The following is a 20,841-nucleotide window of genomic DNA, read 5'->3' on the forward strand; positions in this document are numbered from 1 at the left end:
TATATATATATATATATATATATATATATATATATATATATACCAGTTAGTGTTAACACAAACTCTCGCGATATTCTTATCCCTCCAAACGTGGACTCAAACAACTCTCGCGATAGCTAAATATGACGCGCGGATTGGATTAAACCAACTCTCGCGATGTTCCGTCCTCTTCCTTGGCCGTCGTTGACAGAGGTTAGTCGTGCTACTTTTCACAGGACTGGCTTTTCTACCTTAAAATGTGCTTTAATGTCGTTCAATCTCTATTTAAACCCACCGTAATGGTTCTTAAGGCTTTGATGCGTTAGATTGTGCTGTTTCAGGCGATGGATGGCTGTTTTATATGACAAAATACAACAAAAGTAGAGAAGCTCCCGGGGATGGTGTTTCTTGTATCGGTGGAGTAACGTTAGCTAGCAGGCCGTGTGCATGTGTTCAGATAGCAGCTTTGTTATACCGAAAGAAGTAGTATTCTGTGTGTATACACACACAACTATGTATGTGTAGATTCAAGAAACAAAACTAGTTACTTGTGTTCGTAACGTAGAACTGCTCAGCTAGAAGGTAGCGTGTGTAAATAGCAGTTATTTCAGCTAGCTAGCTAATGCTTAAGTTATTCTAGCTAACCTGTAGTTTGTCTTTATGTGTATGTACAGTTTCTACTATGGCTCCATGTCCTGTCTCGTGGGAATATATTTTTCCATTAACTGTTGCCCTATGTCGGCTATCCTTGCTACTTATCCCGGCTAGCATTGAGCTTTAGCCTAGCTTAAGTATACATGCTGGTTTGCAGCAGCTAGCTCCTCCAGTGATTCATGTGGGAATCAAGATATATAGATATAACGTTCATCTGTGTATGTAACCCTTGCATGTCTTTATTTTTTTTATCTTCGCAGAGACAACGGCCATGTTCAGTACCAGCGCCAAAATAGTGAAGCCGAATGGCGAAAAGCCAGACGAGTTTGAGTCTGGGATCTCCCAGGTAAGGTTTAGATCACGTCTATAGCTGGAAGAAAACAGTGAAAACTCTTGTCTGCATATATTTGTCTTGTAGGTGGAAACTTTTGCAACAATAACAGACAAAATCACCTAGATTAGTTGGCTAAATTTGTCAACGTTCTTAAGAAGGAATCTGGTCCTGCTCGGTTGCAAGTAAACAGAAATATAAACTGAGTAGAAGCTGCGTTAGTCAAAACTCTGTTACATTTAATAGATGCACCATTACAGTGCCTGTAAATGTATGAATGAAGCTATTCCATGCTGATTTTCCTCATCTCCCTGCAGGCTCTACTCGAGCTGGAGATGAACTCTGACCTAAAGGCTCAGCTGAGAGAGCTGAACATCACTGCAGCAAAGGTAGGACGACACTTCCACTCTTCTGTCTACGTTATAACGGCCTTAGTGCTGGTTTTACTTCTAGTCACACTGGTATTGAAACATGAATGTCTCCTTAAATGGAAAACAATCCGACGTGGTCATCCAGGAGGTTGCTCTCCTGGCTCTGTCCTGGTGGCGTATGGGAGCGTAGCTTCATGCTGAGACGTACAGTCCCGTTCCACAACGTCGGACACAAAGCTCTGTTCCCGGCCGCCGGTCGGTGAGGACGGGCGTCCTGCATATTCCTACATCTTCCCAGAGTCCTTTGGGGCTGTGACTGGGGGGCTAAACCATGCAGTGCACATTATTTCATATCAGTTTAACTTAAGAAGACAAACATTCACCGGCTTTTGCTTCATGTTTTTAATAAGTAGGGATGTTTACAAAGCTTTTTTTTCTTTGGGTCATACAAAGACTTTTTCTCTTTAAAGGAAATCGAGGTTGGTGGCAGCAGAAAAGCTATCATCATCTTCGTTCCCGTTCCTCAGCTGAAGTCCTTCCAGAAGATTCAGGTGCGTCTGGTGAGGGAGCTGGAGAAGAAGTTCAGCGGGAAGCATGTCGTCTTCATTGCACAGGTGAGGAGGATGAAGTCTGCCTCAGCTTCTCACCCTTGGGTGGATACTGCAGAGTTGTTTGGGGGGGGTCTTACCAAGTCCATGTGAGTTTTATGGACTTCCTGAGGATGTGCTGAAGGAATGCTGTGTCCATACTGGAGCTCTTCCTCCAGTGTTTCCTACTGGTTCACTACTCCTCTCCATAGTAGTCTTCTTTACATGTTGCACCAACTTATTTCAGGAAATTAGACCTGTCTCTGTAGTTTGATTAATGCTGTGTGGAGGAACATTTTGCACTTTTGGATATTGTACATGCAGCTGTTCAATTTTATGTTTTTCTTCAACTACAATAGACCTGTATTTAAAGAGGTCGCCGCCCAATCAGACGAGAGTATTTCCTACACCTGTGCACTCATTGGCTGGTACATGTTTAATCCGACGTGGTCATCCAGGAGGTTGCTCTCCTGGCTCTGTCCTGGTGGCGTATGGGAGCGTAGCTTCATGCTGAGACGTACAGTCCCGTTCCACAACGTCGGACACAAAGCTCTGTTCCCGGCCGCCGGTCGGTGAGGACGGGCGTCCTGCATATTCCTACATCTTCCCAGAGTCCTTTGGGGCCGTGACTGGGGGGCTAAACCATGCAGTGCACATTGTTTTACATGTCTATAATAGAAAATATCAGTATTCCGTGTCTGCAAACTCTTCTACATGGTTATGATAGTTTTTTCTGTTGAAATGTATTTAATGCAGAAAGAAGCACGTTTTTTTGACTTTAAGCCGTCGAGTAGAACTAAGAGGAACATGAATCTCAGCAGCTTATAACCAGTCTGACTCTGCTGCTTATGGTTCATGAGGTATTTCTGTTCTTGAGTTATTTCAGTTTAAATGTTTGTGAATGTGATTTTGGAGATTAATGAGTTCTCTTGTTTTTCTAGAGGAGAATTCTGCCCAAACCCACCAGGAAAAGCCGCACAAAGAATAAGCAGAAGCGTCCCAGGAGGTGAGGACGATAATGTTACTACAATTGTATTTAATATGTATATATTCACTTTTCTGGTCTTCGCTACTTTATTACACTTCAGTGATGCACATTTCAGAAACTCCTCCTGACTGAAAAGAACACTAATGGTCGTATGACGTCTTTATTATGAGACTATAATCAATAAGCAAACAAGAACCCATCAGTTGAGCCATTTTTATGCCAAAAAAAATCTCCGGTTCCAGCTTCTCAAAGGTGAATATTTGCTGGTTTTATTAGTCATTTTTGGGGTTTTGACTGCTGTTTGGCTAAAACAAGTAATTTAAATAAAGATTTGTGATTTGAAGTCTGAAGATCTGAGAAATTCAGAAAGACGTTTTGACATTTTATAGGCGAGACAAATTGAGGAATCGTCACAAATTGTCGGCAGATTAATATATAATTAGTTATTTGTCACCTTTAAATTAACAGTTTCTTAACTAAATTTATCAGAAGCTTTTATTAGGTTTTTTTAAGTTAATATTACAGTATACAGTTGTGTTAACACATAGTTGATGTTCATGTTGCCATCTCTAATGTTGAGCAACTTAATCTGTTTGTAGGTTCTTAAATATAAAATATGTGAAATCTTCACAAATCCCCCTAAAAGCATCGTTTACACTGCAGCTGATTATTTTAATTATCGTTTAATCTAACATTTGATTAAATTTGTTTCTAAATAAATTATTTGAACATTTTAATAACAGAAATGAGATTTTCTTCATCTTAAAATTGCTGTTTTTGTTTTGTACTAGTACTGAAACCAATAATCACCTAATAAACTCATTTAATCAGGTGATGGTGTAAAGTATGAACCCAGTGTGTTCAATCCGACGTGGTCATCCAGGAGGTTGCTCTCCTGGCTCTGTCCTGGTGGCGTATGGGAGCGTAGCTTCACGCTGAGACGTACAGTCCCGTTCCACAACGTCGGACACAAAGCTCTGTTCCCGGCCGCCGGTCGGTGAGGACGGGCGTCCTGCATATTCCTACATCTTCCCAGAGTCCTTTGGGGCCGTGACTGGGGGGCTAAACCATGCAGTGCACATTGTTTCACCTCAGAACTTTATTCTGAGCTTGGTGTTCAGCCTGTGTGAGTGTTGAATGTTAAAGTCTTTCTTGATTCCTCCCTCAGCCGTACCTTAACCGCGGTCCACGACGCCATCTTGGAGGACCTGGTGTTCCCCAGCGAGATCGTTGGTAAGAGGATCAGAGTGAAGATGGACTGCAGCCGGCTCATCAAGGTCCACCTGGACAAGGCGCAGCAGAACAACGTGGAACACAAAGTACGTCATGGGACACGATCAGGGCTGCAACCATCATGTTCTCCATTAACCATTTGGTCTATTAAACATCTGAAAAATTATGATGTGACGTCATTAACCTCTGAACCCAGAAAGTCTCACTTCAACTACAATAGACCCGTATTTAAAGCGGCCGTCGCCCAATCAGGAGAGTATTTCCTACACCTGTGCACTCATTGGCTGGTACATGTTCAATCCGACGTGGTCATCCAGGAGGTTGCTCTCCTGGCTCTGTCCTGGTGGCGTATGGGAGCGTAGCTTCACGCTGAGACGTACAGTCCCGTTCCACAACGTCGGACACAAAGCTCTGTTCCCGGCCACCGGTCGGTGAGGACGGGCGTCCTGCATATTCCTACATCTTCCCAGAGTCCTTTGGGGCCGTGACTGGGGGGCTAAACCATGCAGTGCACAACATCTGTCTCAGATCTTTACTTTACTGTGTGTGGATTCATACTTGATGTCTTTATGTTGCGTTTGTCATTTAATGGTCTGAATTTGTGCTGAAGTTGGTCGAATAGTCCGACTGAGAATCTACTAAAAGATAATTTATGAGAACGTTTACACCAAAGTGAAGACATGAATCTGGGTGTTGCTAACTTGTAACTTGTCTTTATTGAAATATAGAAGATATTGAGTGTCTGCTGTTGGTCGGTCACATCGGATCACATTTATAGTTTATATAGTTATATATTATGTATAATAGTTGTATAACTAAAGCTGTGTTTTTCTTTAATTGTCCTCAGGTGGAGACGTTCTCTGGTGTCTACAAGAAACTCACAGGCAAAGACGTCGTGTTCGAATTCCCAGAATTCCAGCTTTAAACCCAGATGACAAAATAAATTTGTTTACTGTCTCTGTTTGTTTGTACTTCTATTACTGCACAGTCAACGTGGTCAGAGGTTGGTTATTTAGGGTACAAAACTTGCTTTATATAATATATATACAGCAGGTTTTCCTCTTTAAAGTTAGAGTAGGATCAGTGTCTCTCTGGCGCCACCTTCAGGCCAAACAAGACTTGTTCTCACCACTTGGAGAGAGACAGTTATAAATGTTCATTTTACAGATGTTTTCTGGTTTATAATAAAAACTAAAGCATCAGAGTTGATGTTTAAACACATTTTAAATCCATATATTTTCTTTTGTAAAGTAGAAATATTTAGCTTTGATATGACGATCTTACAAGCCGATTAAATTATGTAAATTTGTTTATTGGAGATGTTTTTCAATACATAAAATATATTGACTAAAAATACGCCGAACTGCAGATTTAATGTTGGACGAAATGCACATTTAAAACGTCTTAAGACAAACATTACACTACAGTCATTTAGCAGACGCTTCTAGAAGAGCTCATTTTGATTGTGAATTTAACCCTCTTATCTGCACTAAACGTAAAACATTTATTTTTTAGTATTTGTTTTCAAAGTAACTATATCTTAAAAAACAAACGTTTCATCCTCATTCACTTAAAATATAGATTTAAAGGAGCCGTCGCTACTTTTATTAAACTTTACTAAGAATCACAGCAGGAAGCCCCGCCCACACCAGATTTTCACAATGCTGCATTCAGGTGCTGTCACACAAATCAGCTTTTTTTACATCTGCCGCTTTAAATACAGTCACATGTGGAACATTAGAATGCGTGATGCTATAAAAGTACTTCATGTAATAACTTGTTTTAAAATACAAATGGTCACAAGATAAGTTAAAGGGCTCCATGAGAAAGTGATAATAAATCATATTTCTGATGCTCTGAACTATGTTCAGTTTTTCCTTTAATCTTTAAAGTTTTATGTCTTATGAATTACTAGATAACTTCAGCTTTGCTCTGTTGTCAGAGATCACAAGTTAGGAACTACGTTAAAGGTGGAAATGGGTTGTTTTCACAGAAAGTCAATGTATTGGTGTGATAATGACATCTTTTTGCAGTGTTTCCTCAGTGTTTATTGGTTAAAGTTAAATTCTGTTCGTGGTTTTGCTCTCATGTACTGAGCGCTGATTAGCGGCTGAGGACGTGTTTAATGTGATACTCTGTCTACACATTCTCACATCGTGTTGTCTGAAAGTACCTGAACGCAGCATCAACATACTTTAATGGGATTGGAGGAGAAAGGACGAGAGGGGCGTGGCTAAACACGCATGTGTTCTGCTGTGACTGTAAACTTTCTCCACGAGCTCAGTGAGTCAGTCTGTCTCTGCAGCGGATACTCCTCCGGTCAGTATGTCCGGTTTAACGGTTTAACGGGTTAACGGGTTTACGGTTTGATTCGGTCGTTTTTGCAGAAGCGAGAGATAAACACCGGAGACATGGAGGCAGTGAGCAAGTGGAGCCCGCAGCAAGTGGTGGACTGGATGAGCGGTAAGAAGTATCTTCATGTGACCGAATACACTGAAGTAAAAGTATTCATACCACTGTGTACAAATACTCTGTTACATGTAAAAGTACCTCATTCAAAATGATATTAAAAGTACTAAATTATAGCATCAAAATACACTCAAAGTACCAAAAGTAAAAGTGATAATTATGCAAAATTGTATTATATGAACTGTATTATATTATTGGATTATCATTGTTGATGCATTGATTTGCACTTTACTTTAATATGTGGGACTATCTATATATCTTTTTGTATGTATGTATATGTAATACTTTATAAACTGCTGGTAGATTGTGAATCCCTGGGGATAAAGTCTAATTGATTTAACACTAATATTATGATTTATTTGTTGATCATATTTAGTCATCTTAATCTGAATCTAGCAACTAGTAAGTAATGTGTCAAATAAATGTAATACAGTAAAAAGTACAATAGTTCTACTGAATTGGAGTGAAATACAAGTTTCAGTTAGAAGTAACAGAAAACCAAAAATACTCATGTATACTAGTACAAGTATTTCAAAATTGTACAGACTTTGAACACATGTACTTTCCACCACTTTAATAGTTTATGTGTTATATTCTATTGTTTGTACACATTAAAGCCTTAATGAGTACTTTTTGGATATTACAAGTATATTCATAACAAAAATTCTGGAAGTTGTGGTGTCTGGTTATAGTTGTGACGTTCACACGATATTAAAACAGCTGTCAGTCTGTTCTGGTTGTATTCTCTGAAAGAGGCACAAGAACTCTGCTTGAATGTAATTGGTCGACAGTTTAACCAATGAAGTACTGATATAAACACACATTAAGTGTGTAGTGGAGGTCCAGGCTCATCGGGCGTGTGTGGTGTGTTGGCTGCTGGTTGTTACCTTGTTTACCTTTATTTATTTGACTGCCGGTCATATCTGTGCGCGCTGGGTGAACGCGGCGGTTGAGTGGCAGCTGGATAATATTTACACACTCGGCACTGAGCCAAGTATTCATTTCTTTTATTACAGGGTGTCATTAAGCAATAAACGGGCCCGACCATTAAATATCAGCCATAAAACGTGGTTCTGGTTTTATACAGACCGGTTTTAATTAGCAGGAGGTTTGAACAAGCAGCAGCAGGAGGAGAAGAGTTTCTGTTGCTGTGTTTGTGTCTTTATCTGATCCTCCTTTTTAATATTTGATAAAACAACAGCTCATAATCACGGCTTTATTTTAAAAAGACGTGCAGGATGTTCATGCATTCTGGACCGGAAACTAACAGAATGACCTTAAAGGTCAAACAATGAGCAATGTTTTAACGTGCAACAAAACAACAGTCGAGTTGTGATTCTTTACATAAGTGCAACAATCCTCCGGCAGCGTAATGCGTTGAGCTTAAGTTTACATTAGTTTAGTTCATTTGCAACATGAATGAAAGGCTCTCGAAGGCTCCCTGAGCTACTTTCTGGAGCCTGCAGAAAGAAAACCGTATATTCTTCAAAAGTAAACGGTGTGAACAGTTCATAGGAAATAAATAACTTAAATATTTTGAACATTTTTCATCATGTGCTGCCAGAAACAACTCTTACTTCTCTTTCTGACTCCAAGTTTGGCTTTTACACTGAGGAGAAATAAATATGTTTCTACTCAAAGTAAGGTATGTAAAAGTATAGATTAATGTTGCAAGGTATCATGGGTAACTTTCAAATGATACGAACCCAGAGAGAAAGGTTTATAAAATGTATTCAGAGGCTAAATGCCTTCAATCTAAAAATCTCTTCTTGGCTTCACTCCATCTTTGTACGAGTTTACTGTTGAGGGAAAGTGATCGTCTGACAGCGCAAACACACACACACACACACATACACCAACACACACACATACCGACACATACCAACACACACACACATATACACACACACACACATACCAACACACGCACACACATCCCAACACACACATATACCAACACACACACATACCGACACATACCAACACACACACACACACACATATACACACACACACACACACACACACACACATATACCAACACACACACACACATATACCAACACACGCACACACATCCCAACACACACACACATATACCAACACACACACATACCAACACACACATACAAACACACATACCGACACACACACATATACCAACACACATACCAACACACACATACAAACACACATACTGACACACACACATATACCAACACACACACACCAACACACACATACAAACACACATACCGACACACACACATATACCAACACACATACCAACACACACACACACCAACACACACACACCAACACACACACTCACACACACACATGTCATGCAGCGGCTCAGTGCAGCGCTGAGTGTTGCAGACAGTAGCAGCTCTCCACTGAGGGTCATCTGGCCGTCACACCTTTTCTTTGTTCTTCTATGAAAAGAGTGACGAACACACCGGGGGGTCGGTCACATGACCTGGAGGCTCAATTAAGCTCGTTCTCTCCAAAACCATGGAAAGTATAGAACATGCCCACTGATCTTACACTTACTTTTGACTCATAAGATCAAGAAAGTGATGAGCAGACGCTCTGAAAAACATCTAAACGCAACCTGCAAATCTGTGAGAACATTTTCAATGTGTCTGTCATCGCCCTGGTTTTGATCCTGTTGTTGTGTTGAGAGAAATATCTTAATTTTTGCGGTGTGTGTGTGTGTGTGTGTGTGTGTGTGTGTGTGTGATCTGGGATCAGTTCCCACAGGCCGGCTGTCACCGAGCCGCTCCAGCTGACCACTAAACACTTCATCCTTCATTCCTGGAATAATCCTGAATATCACAGCAGTTTAATCTGTGTTACGTAAATAAACGTCTTACACTAAGCTTGATGAATCTTGCAGGGACTCAATGCACGATTAAGTGATCATTTGAAAGATTGCAAAGGCTGGTGCTCATTTAAATTAGAGGATAACTAATTAAAATAAATACCAGTATTATACGATCAGAGAATCCGACACAGCGTTCGGTGCAGATGTTACATATTTTGGATACTTTAATTAAAATAAGTTTGACGCCTGAAGACAAATGGTCCACTATGCAGCTCTCAGATCAGCTCTGAGTGGCTGTTTTTAATTGTGTGTGTGTGTGTTACTGGAGCAAAGCCATCACACAGCTGTAGCTCACACACACACACACACACACACACACACACATATCTCAGGCAGCGAGCTCAGCGTGTTCAGACAAATCCACATACATTCTTCTCTGCTGGTTGGCAGGTGCAGTCACACATCACAACATAAATATATATATTTATATTTATATTCACAGAAACACCAAAAGATATGTTTGAAGTAATTTAGAAAAAGTCCCACCAGCCCGATAACTGTGACACCAAAAACAAATCTCTTATTCGTTGGTCCATCAGCTGGATTTCCACCAAATTTGAGAACTTTTAAACATCTTTATGGGGTCATTTTCTATTAAAACATCTGAAAACACGTCTTTAAACAAAAGGCAGTAATGTAGAAGAAGAGGATTTTAAAACAGGTGTTTTATTTCCACTTCTCCAAAAGTTAAATCCGATTTTCTTATCTTGTGCTTTGACTCGTTGACCCTCCTCTTCCTCTCTCTTCATGTTGTCTTAGTAAAATGAAACTCGGCATTATTGTGCTTTTAGTTTGAAGAATTTGATCAAAGATCTTCCAAAGCTCGCACTCGTCTGAGATATATATGTTAATTACCGTTGTTAAACAATGAGGCCCACACAGCTGGAAGCATCTCTTATCTATAATCTGTCCTCCATCGTAACTCATAAACAGTAACAACTTTACAGCTTTAGTTTCACCACAAATGGCTTGATAACATTTTAATGGGTGTGATCACACCTCCAGCTGGTTTCGGACCTAGACTAGATAGACCAGACCAGACTAGATAGACCAGACCAGACTAGACTAGACCTAGACTAGATAGACCAGACCAGACTAGACTAGACCAGACTAGATAGACCAGACTAGATAGACTAGACCAGACTAGATAGACCAGACCAGACTAGACTAGACCTAGACTAGATAGACCAGACCAGACCAGACTTAATAACAATACTTCTTCCACCACTGGTATTTGTGTGCATGTAGATGGAGGGATTCTGTAGATGCATTTCTAATCTTTCTTAACTGCCACTGAGGGTGAATCAGAGGAAGCGTTCATGATTCCCTCCACTGAGCGCCTCTTCCTGCCTTTATCTTCACTTGTGAGGAATGCTGACGTCGTCTGGAGACATACTCACAAAGGACCCCTGTAGAGCCCAAACACTCAAATGCAAAAACATGACGGCAAATATTTGGTTCCAGCAAATAAATTGTGAGGATAGTGCTGCTTTTTAATGACATATGAGATGTAATTAAACTGTAAAAAAGAAACAACTCCCGCATGTATTGAAATGAAAAAAAACTGTTTATCAGTAACAACAAATGCAAACCTTCCCGTGTTCCTGCTGCTGTGAGACAGACGTACATTAGTGGACTCTGTGGGAGCTGTGTTAATCAGTAGTATCACCATGATTCATATAACGCCTCATTAATGGGACCCAGTAAAGCCGTTTGGGAGACTTGTTCAGCCTGCGTCAGCGCTAACGGCTCCAAACCACCTGAACGTCATAAATACCTGAACGATTAACACCTGCTGCACTGGTCTGTAGTGATGTAACCGTACGGCAGCAGGATGTGTTCCCACTAAGAAAGTCCCTCATTTCATTGCTTTTGGACCCACATTCATGATCCCCAGAGGATGAACGTTGACGGTCGTGGTTACTCTTGTCTTTTGTGAATCGGATGCACCAGAACTCAACGGTGTCCACACTTACCACTTCAAATGTGACCATCTCGTCAGCTGTAAAACGGTGGATAAACAAATAAATTTGTGTTGTTGACGAAAAGCCTCTAAAACCTTTATTTTGAAGCAGCAAAATCACTAAATGTGTTTTCACCAGCAGCAACTTAATGGACTTGGTCTTGGATTTAAAATGCCACCATCAAGTCAACATTTCTACTTCTCCAACCCTTCAGTTCACGACATGCTACCTCTGAAACTAATGACGCAACATGCTAACGTTAGCATCCTAAACAATGTCCCATCCGCTTACTAAATGTCAGCAAAACCCAAGTTTAAGGTCTACGTTCTTCCTCACAACACATTTACAAAGTAGATTTTTACTGTTTTGAATCGTGCGAAGTTTCTCAGCCTGTGGTCTACTAGTTCTCTCCCTTTTGTTGGCGCATTGCTACACTTCTGTGCGTGTTAGCGCCACCAACAGGCCAGTAGAATAAATGGCCATAAACCAGCAGTGAGGAATGCGTATCGATAATTATTATGCGATTATGGAAAAATCAATAATTGGTTCAGCCCCTCCTCTACCTCGGTTTAACCAGTTAGACATCCGTTTTCATATAGTCGGTGTGGAATGTCCATCCCAGGACAGATCTGCACCAGTGGCTGTTACTGGTTAAAGTGGGCCCTCAGCTCAGCACACGGTGAACTCCCACAATTCCTGTTTGTTTGATTTCATGAGACTTCTGAGCACAAATCTGCTCAAGGAAATCCTTTTTCCTGTTGAATAGTGTGTGTTCAACAGTGTGTGTGTGTGTGTGTGTGTGTGTGTGTGTGTGTGTGTGTGTGTGTGTGTGTGTGTTGCAATGAACAGGCGATTTAGAGTTCAACCGGGTCAGTTTCACAATGCAGAGAAATGTTATTGTGCAGTTTGGCTCTTTTGTAACTACAGCGGTCATTGTTGTTTCACTTAAATATCTTATAGTTCAAACGGTTTAATCAATATTAATTATCCTCAAGTTGTTTGTCGGGTTAAGAATACATTGAAAGAATCTAAACCTTGTTGCCCAACTTATTTAAAAACAGTGTAAGTTAGACTATCTTAGTAGTGTACTTCTAGTCAACAAGGGCTCAACAGTGAGGCTTTGATAACCAACTCTTGTCCTTTTTAACCTAAAATAAGAGAAATAAGACCAGCTGAACGTCCATCCCAAAAGAGATCCATTGTTATTATTTGATGCATCGATGATGTGGGCTGTGGGAGGTTTGGTGAACGTCTTTCCCTGAGAGAAGTTGTGTGTCTTTGGAGGCGAGACGTCTGTTTTGATCTTTCATGCTAATGATTAATGATTAACTGGAGTGTTTATGAGGCAGCTGGAGTTTCACCTGCAGCTCTTCTGTTTTTACTGACTTCCTCATGTGTTTGACTGCAGCCGGACGGACTAACCCACTTTATCACAAGCTCACCTGATAATAAATACTTTGAGTTACTGTCGGGCCAGGAATTTAGGAGACGGTCCAGAACTGTAACTATGTCAACAGAGGCCAGGTTGTTGAAAAGATCCGTTTATCAGAGACTTGTATCTGGTTGTAGGGTTTCCTGATATCGGTAAACATTGGTGAACCAATTATCTCTCCATCTCTAGATTCTGCAGATAACATGAAGGATTTTGTAGTTGGTAAAGTTGCTTCTTGGGTGAAGCAGTAACTGTGTTCTGGTGGTTTTCGCCGTGAACCAGCAGAAAAGAAGTGAAAGTTTCCCCCTCTGAGCTGCTGCTGCCCGTCGGTACACAGAGAGTTTCCCACCGCCAGCCGACTGACAGGAGGTCAGTCTGCAAATATAAGACCGGGCAGAGACCAGACCACAGGCGGAGAAATGAACTTCTGGTACATCTGTGGCAAAAGTACACTTTGGAAACGGATGCTTCTGGAAATGCAAGTCTAAAGTGAAAAGATAAGATCGTCCTGTATTAGTCCCACAGCGGGTACATGTGCAGGACTACAGCAGCAGAGTGGACAAAACAACCAGAGACATCAGTAATAAAGAAAAAGTACAATAAATAGTCAAACAGTAAAGGTATCATCAATAAGTAAATCGCAAAGAAACAACAAAAGCTAAAAATACAATATAATACAATATAAGTCCTGATAAGTTTCCTGTCATGAGACATTTAATATCTTATTACATGAGGTATTTTATTGTGAATATAAATAGAAAAGCATAGTTTGGAGACTGAACATTTACTGACTGCTGTTAGACTTTCTGTGTGCTTTCTTGTTGAGCTCAACAAACAGGTCGGTTTCAAAGAGCAAAGATTAAAGCGGTTTGTTTTCTCATGTGGACTGTGCTGTGACCTCACAGCTGATTAGATTCATGTTCGTGATAAATCAGAGAAGCTATTAATATAACGTTAACGGATAAACAAGAGGGGGGAATTTTAGGATGATTCAAGTCCTGCAAAGCTTCGACATACAGGTGGTTTATTCCCAAAATTGAGTAATTCTTGGAATCTTACAGAGAGTAGATGTAAAGATTCTAATCTCAACATGTTTGTGATATTCTATGTTTTTCTTTATTGTCAACAAATCCCATAAAAAGCCGATGATATCTCTTCTTCCTCTGAGCTCCAGTAAAGCGTCAATGAGCCTCACTGTTGCCACAAATACTGGTAGTCTTTGCAGTGTTCATACAAACCAGCCTCAGTTATCTGTTTCACTAATAAGCTTCTTGAGAAGCCGACTCAGCAGTATCTCAGCGCTCGCTCCTCCGCCGCCCGACGAACAGTTCCAACAGTTTGGGCCGAGCCCCAAACCCGACTGCCATGTTTAAAACATGTGGAATGTAAAGAATGTCCCAACTGTCACATAAACCGCCACGTTAATTACTGACGTTTTATTTCTCAAGAGAACATTGGATCCAGCGGTGGATGCTGGCACTGGGCCAGATGTTTCAGGTTATTCCACAGTGTAAATTCATGTCTTGTTTTTTAAACCAAACTCTTTTTTGTTTTTTCTGAAATGTGATGAACTTCCACAGCAGCAGGAGCCTTTTTTTACCCTTTTTCTGTGAAACCATCACTATACCTCACGTGACTTGGAGGTTTGTGCTTGTGTTGAAGGAACCATCATGTAAACTCAACAGAAGCTCAGATTTGACTGTGTGAGCGTTTCCTCTCTCTGGCTCCGGCGCTGTCGGTGCTTTCATTAGCCGACACGTGACAGCGAGCCGACCCGCTGCTCGGAGATTAGCGGCCTCCTCGGGTGTCAGTAATGTGATCCGGGCTGTCGCCAACACATTCCTCGTGACCGCCGTCCATCCGTGACTAAACCGGGGAAAGTTCAGTTTGAAATACGTCCGTGTTTTCACCATCACACCTTCTGTCGCGGAGGTGTTTCTGAGGGGCGTGTTCCAGGCAGGGAGTTCTGGAATATTTCTCTGAGGAAGTTTTGGGAACATCACGAGGAACGTTTGCATCTGGGCAACTTTCCAGGAACGTGTAGAAGCAGAGAACGTTGTCTGAGCTCAACTGGAGCAGAAACCAAAACAAAGCAGAAGGAGATGTGTAGTGGAGAAGTTCAGGCTGCTGATGTTAACATGTAGTCATCTCTGGAACTCTCATTAACACGTTGTCGTGACATCTTGCCTTTCTGCATTGTAATGTGACACAAAACTGAGTTTAAAATGTAATTTACATTAAAAATGTATGCTTCTGTTACTTAAGGGAAAGTATGAAAGTACTAAATATACTTTAAGTACCAAAACTAAAAGTATTCTCACCACGCAGAAGGTATTCACAGTAGGCCTCTATCACTGAACTATAATTATTAATGTGTTCTTCACTTTCATGTTGCAGTTGGCAAAGGTGAGGAATTATAACTACTTAATGTACTTAATAACTAGGCTATACTACATAATAATACATCATAGTTTATTAGTATTATATTTTGTATTAGGAATCTGGATGCTGCAAAGTAAGGAAGTAAAAGTACAACCTTGCCCTCTGAGAGGTAGTAGAAGTATAAAGTTACATCAATTAAAATGCTCCAGTAAAGTACCTCAACATTGTACTTAAGAGCACTGAACTGTTTACAAGAGCACAAAGTTCTTCACAGATCTCGCCTCTTAAGTTTGCTTTCAAATGCACCAGATTGATGCATTTAAAAACGATTTTCTTCAGCGTGAGCGTGACCCTTGACCCCCCCCCCCCCCCCCCCCCATAGTTGCCTGGAGGAAACACTGCTACCAACAGTCCCAAAGTCAACAATATGTATTCTAGTGTCGTATGAGACACAGAAAAGCTACAAGATTTACTTTTGAGGAGTCAGGAACAAAGAAAGTTTGGACGTTTTTTCTTTATAAATGATTTAAATGGTCGAGTGCTCAATCCTCTCCCTCCGACTATTGCAGATTTCTTATTTCTCAGTTCTATAAACTGTCAAAGACCAGAGTTAGACGGCGTGAGTGCTCGTGGCCCTTTGGAACGTGACGAGATGATTCATCTCTGCAGCGTTATTCTCAGTGTCGGAGGTGTGACCACACAGAGGTGTCACATCAGCGGTTAGTTAAAGAGGAATGTTTCCTCCCTGCTGTCGGCCATCTGTCCTCCTGCTGTCCGCCTGGAGACCGACGGGAGTCCTGGAGCTGCTTCGGGACACTTTTTAGTGACCTCATGCAGAGGCAGTTGTTTTCTTCTCACCGTTCACACAGCTCAGGCATTTGGTTGGCCAGCTGATTGGGCCCCCGGTGCTCAGGGCTGCAGAAGGTCCGCCATTTGGTGGACGCTTTGGTGCTAAAGCTCAAACTAACGTGTATTTTTACTACACATTTAAAAGTGTCCAAATGTAGCTGGTTAGTGAATCAGTACTTGGTGATTAAGTCCTTTATTCTAGCTGAGATGATGTTTTATTGTCTAAATTTAACATCAGTGCAGTTTCTCTAAACTTTTACCATTTTTAAAAGTTTGCCAACAATTTACAACTGACGTTTGAGGCAATTTGAATTACAAATTGGCTGCATTTTGATATCATAATGCGAACAAAACAAGACGTGAAGGTGCTGAATATGAGATTCAGAGCAGATCTGTTGCCTCTACACGGCTCTCAACATGGCAACAGATGAGCCAGCGCAGCACGCTAACACGCACTAACACGCATTAACATGTGCTAACATGCACTGACATGAACTAAAGGCCACATGGCAGGTCCGACTGTGTCAACAAAGCCCAGAGAAGCTGTGGTTACAACACACAGAGGGAGAGAGACTTCATTCTGTTTTATTTGTTTCTAGACTTTGTTAAAACATTAAATTGAGAATCACTGGAACAGACTTTTCTATAGATGGAGCAAATTTTACACTTAAATCACACATTCGATGCACCTCCATCGATCCAGCGGTGAGAACTCTTTTATCTCGTCTCCTGCTGCCGCCTCTCACAGAGGGGTCAGGGGTCGGAGGTCAGGGTCGGGCACAGAGTGGCGCCGCTGGAGCTGGAGCTGCTGGTGTCTCGCTCAAAGTCACGTGCGGTCATGGGGATTGAAGGTGGGATTCTGCTGGTCCAGAGCGGGTCCAGGTCTCATCTGCTGGTTCTGCAGGATGGATTCATCTAAAACCAACGTTGACAAAGGCTGCGTTACAGTAAAGTAACTTTCTATGTTCCATTGTTTGCCTTTATCCATGTAGTCATTATATCCACATCACTGAGGATTCATTATCAGGAATCTCACTGTGTGAATATAGTTAGTGAAAGCACCAATAGTCAACCCTACGGTATCACGATATTTGCTCATTATATATTATATTCGGTTATTATAAATAACAACAAAGACCAAAGTTTAAGTCTTTATTTAAGTAAATTTAATCTGGAGTTTCGCCCACATCCTCCAGTGCACCCAACTAATCTCCTGTTTCCTGGATAATTGAAATGCAAATAAACTTTGTTTTGTGCCGAGACGACTCCTCTCCTCTACTTCCATCATCAGCTCTGGATTTATTAGCCCAACGTGGCGTTTTACTGGACTCCTTTGTTGTTGACGGGCCGGTGCTGTGTTTATAAACCACAATCGACTCATCCGACTCATTGTGCCTTTAAAAGCTGGATTTTAGCTGTAATACTTGGCCCAAGCTGAACTTCTATTAGCAGTGAAACGCAGCTGATGGCGATGAATGCGAGGGATCCCGGTGTGGGACCTCCCGTGTGCAGCGGAGATCCCGAGGAGAGGTGTGGTGAGGTGGCAGGACGGTGTCAGCTGGGATGGAGCAGCAGGGAGAGTCATTAAGTCGCTGTTGACTCAGCAGCTCTGTTTGCTGTCAAACTAGAATAAATCATAACAGAGCCGACCTCCACTGAAACTCAGCTTGGTATCGTTTACTCATGTGCGGCACACGTCACATTCTTCCTTGTGTCCTGTCAATCTGCTTTAATTGCTTATGTGACGCTGTAAATAAAAGCAGAACAAGCTAAAGAAAGCACAGACATGTTTTAGTGAAAGTCTCTCCTCTCTCTCTCTCTCTCGCTCTCGCTCTCTCCGTCCCGTCAGGTCTGGACGACAGCCTGCAGCAGTACATCCCGTCCTTCCAGCAGCAGCAGGTGGACGGGGAGAAGCTGCTCAGGACGTCCCACCAGGAGCTGCTGTCTCTGGGCTTGTCGCGGGTCGGACACCAGGAGCTGGTGCTGGAGGCCGTGGATCTGCTCTGTGCGCTGGTCAGTAACACGCAGCATCAAGCAAACCCACATCATTGGCAGGGATTCCATTCTTTCTCTATTAGTTGGGTAAAATCAAACTAAACCAACAGCAGCAGCTGTGTGTTCTCTTTGCAGCGGTCACGGATCCACAGAGGAACCTCCTGGCTGTTGGTGGTTTATTCGTCCTGGTTTGAGTCTGCAGTAGGAGGCCGCTTGTGTCTGACTCACTCTGCTCACTGACTCTCTCTGTAATGCCGTCACCAATGAGTTAGTGTGCTTGATTGAAGCTGTTTATAGAGACCAAATATTCTGTTTTGGCCTTCACTCCAAAAAAGAGAATGTTCCTAACGAGCTGTTTACATGGATAAAGAAAATGTATATTCCACTAATATTCCCGTTTACATGCAGCCGTTCATATTCTGATTAACGTAACACAACCTCACCAGTGGTGGATTGTAACTAAGTACATGTTACTTAAGTACTGTACTTATAAGTAAGTATTTTACTGCGCTATCAGTAATTTTACCTCAATGAGGTTTTGAATGCAGGACTTTTACTTGTCGTGGAGTATTTCCACAGTGTGGAAGGTACTTTTACTGCAGTAAAGGATGTTAATACTTCTTCCACCGCTGCAGAGAGCACCAGGATCTTTCTCAGAAGAAGCTTCTTGTCCCGCTGACAGCAGCTGCAGAGCAGCAACATCTTTTCTCGACGTGTGAACGAGTTAAAGTAGCTCCGTGTCTGTCACATGGGCAGCATGGGATACATGGGATAGCAGTGGTTGATTCCTGGCTCTGATGCCTGAGAATGTGCTGATGCAGATAAATGCACTCTGTTCAATCTTTATCAGATGTGGCAACACGCCCACACGGCTGGATTTAATACTTCTACACTGTAAAAAATACATAGAAATGTGGCAATGGTTTTCTGCAGAGGACTGATTTGTTTCTTTGTCAGAAAAACTCTAATATAATTTGTTCTTACGCTGAAGAAAACATGCATTTAAAATGATTTGTTTCATTGTTCAAACTGACGTAATAATCCCTCAAATAAACTAATTACCCCAAAAACACTGCAAGTCTTTCAGCATGAGATGAAATTAAAATATCAATAACCGCATTTTAGACACAGACGCGGCATTCTGCTGTGAAATTATAGAAATTTGCATATTAAAAAAGCAAATGAGGAATTTTGCAAATGTTTATTTGAAGGTGCAGCATTTGAGCTCCGAGCTGAACATTTCAAAGCTCTTGTTTGAAACAGTGAAAGTGTTGCGCTGCAGATGAGAAGCCCCTCAGTCAGCTGTTTATGAGCTCCGACTGTCTGCGTCCGCGTGAAAAGAAGGATTTACAGTCGCTGCTGAGGTTTAATGGTGCGACCGAACTCAATGGGCTCCAGCTCACAAACTGGCTATTTACTTTCTCTATTTGTCTTTGAACTGTGACTCTGATTGTTGCACGTTTAGAGCAGTGGTGGAGGAAGTATTCAGCTATTTAAAGTATGTAAGTATAATCAAGAAAATGTACGAAGGCTGCGTAACACCAACAGGGATCTTTATACCTGATTAAATCACGGTTTAACTTCAAATCAAGTTGCACCAAACTTTAAAACCAGATTCAAATTAAGAAAGATTCAATTGTATGGTCTCAATCTCTAGTTTCAAGTCTTCTTCAATACAGCATGATGTTCATTTAGTACATTATGGTCCATTTAGAGTCAAACAGACCATAAAGCAGGGGATGCTTTAGGGCGGGGCTACACCGTGATTGACAGGTCTCTACCAGAGACGTATACGGAGTCTCTACGTCACTCCTCCTCAGTCCAGATATGGTCACTTCCTGTTCTCTGGTTGCAAAAAAACAAGATGGCGACGGCCAAATCATCAGATTCGAGGCTTCAAAACATCAGTCCTCAAACCAATGGATGACATCACGATGACTACATCCACTTCTTACAGTATATACAGTCTGTGATTCGGTTTCACTCGTCTAATACTGATCTTACACATTCCCTCGCTCCCTCCTTCCTTCCTTCCTTCCTTCCTTCCTTTATTCTTTCTCTCTTTTTTCAGCCCTGGTTGGTGCTCGTTGGCTCGTTGAAAACCCTGAAAGAAACATTTACTCATCTGTGACGAACTATTCTGAACTCAATGTTCGCTTGCTAGCTTTTTTCCAGAGCTTTCGACCTTTCCTCGTCGAATGGAGCTCATTAATGAGACCCAGAGAGAACAGAAGCAGGAAGTGACATCAGAGTCCTGAATAGATCCTCCACCAGGGAGAGTTTTCCTGTCTGACTCAAATCGAAGGTCAAGTGGATATTTTTTGCAGCACAGAGCTGAGTTTACTGCTCTCTGTTGTGGAACAGGAAACAGATGTGACCCCTCCCACCTGTCACAAAGACCCCCCACCCTTCCTCTGACACACACACACACTCGCATGCAAACAGAGGAAGAGTCATTGCAGCTTTGTTCCAGCAGCAGCTTCCGTTGGCCGTCAGATGATCGGTTTTCCACCAGAGACGCTTTTAACCACCAACAGCTTTATTATCATCGGTGAAAGAGCACAGTCATGTTTAGAGTGCTCAATTAACAGTGAGGCCCTGAATGTAGCACAGCTATAAGAGGCCTTGTGTTGCTTTAAGTGTTACAGAAGATTAATAATCTCCTTGTTACTGTTACAAGCTGAGCGAAATGAGAACGTTCAAAGCTGTAGCCACTTCAA

General features: G+C 41.6%; 2 protein-coding genes and 4 non-coding genes across 6 annotated transcripts in view; all 6 read left to right on the plus strand.

Annotated features, from left to right (window-relative positions):
- The first annotated feature begins 164 nt into the window (after nucleotides 1-164).
- On the plus strand, nucleotides 165-5,100 carry rps7 (ribosomal protein S7). The gene is made up of 7 exons (XM_031866277.1): nucleotides 165-192; nucleotides 894-979; nucleotides 1,282-1,353; nucleotides 1,806-1,949; nucleotides 2,864-2,928; nucleotides 4,079-4,229; nucleotides 4,991-5,100. The coding sequence occupies exons 2-7, from the start codon at nucleotides 905-907 to the stop codon at nucleotides 5,066-5,068; spliced, it is 585 nt and encodes a 194-aa protein (XP_031722137.1). The 5' UTR covers nucleotides 165-192; nucleotides 894-904; the 3' UTR covers nucleotides 5,069-5,100.
- Nucleotides 1,464-1,681, plus strand: LOC116393746 (small nucleolar RNA SNORA73 family). Its single transcript, XR_004213403.1, has one exon. It is a non-coding gene; the product is annotated as a small nucleolar RNA SNORA73 family (small nucleolar RNA).
- Nucleotides 2,364-2,581, plus strand: LOC116393747 (small nucleolar RNA SNORA73 family). Its single transcript, XR_004213404.1, has one exon. It is a non-coding gene; the product is annotated as a small nucleolar RNA SNORA73 family (small nucleolar RNA).
- On the plus strand, nucleotides 3,777-3,994 carry LOC116393748 (small nucleolar RNA SNORA73 family). Its single transcript, XR_004213405.1, has one exon. It is a non-coding gene; the product is annotated as a small nucleolar RNA SNORA73 family (small nucleolar RNA).
- LOC116393745 (small nucleolar RNA SNORA73 family) lies at nucleotides 4,444-4,661 on the plus strand. Its single transcript, XR_004213402.1, has one exon. It is a non-coding gene; the product is annotated as a small nucleolar RNA SNORA73 family (small nucleolar RNA).
- A 1,346-nt stretch (nucleotides 5,101-6,446) lies between the features above and the next one.
- Nucleotides 6,447-20,841, plus strand: part of LOC116393533 (connector enhancer of kinase suppressor of ras 3-like) — a 33,959-nt gene continuing 19,564 nt past the window's right edge. The window contains exons 1-2 of the mRNA XM_031865928.1: nucleotides 6,447-6,606; nucleotides 17,976-18,139. Coding sequence (XP_031721788.1) covers nucleotides 6,555-6,606; nucleotides 17,976-18,139 — 216 coding nt within the window. The 5' untranslated portion in view covers nucleotides 6,447-6,554. The remainder of the gene's footprint in view (nucleotides 6,607-17,975; nucleotides 18,140-20,841) is intronic.

The sequence above is a fragment of the Anarrhichthys ocellatus genome, unplaced genomic scaffold, assembly GCF_004355925.1.
Source record: "Anarrhichthys ocellatus isolate YVR2014 unplaced genomic scaffold, GSC_Weel_1.0 scaffold34, whole genome shotgun sequence".
Lineage (NCBI taxonomy): Eukaryota > Metazoa > Chordata > Actinopteri > Perciformes > Anarhichadidae > Anarrhichthys > Anarrhichthys ocellatus.

Excerpts from the sequence above, each read along its gene's own strand:
- rps7 (XM_031866277.1), top strand. The coding sequence starts at position 905 with ATGTTCAGTACCAGCGCCAAAATAGTGAAGCCGAATGGCGAAAAGCCA. Across the intron at positions 1,354-1,805 it reads TGAACATCACTGCAGCAAAG|GAAATCGAGGTTGGTGGCAG; the intron begins GTAGGACGACAC and ends TTCTCTTTAAAG. Across the intron at positions 4,230-4,990 it reads AGAACAACGTGGAACACAAA|GTGGAGACGTTCTCTGGTGT; the intron begins GTACGTCATGGG and ends AATTGTCCTCAG.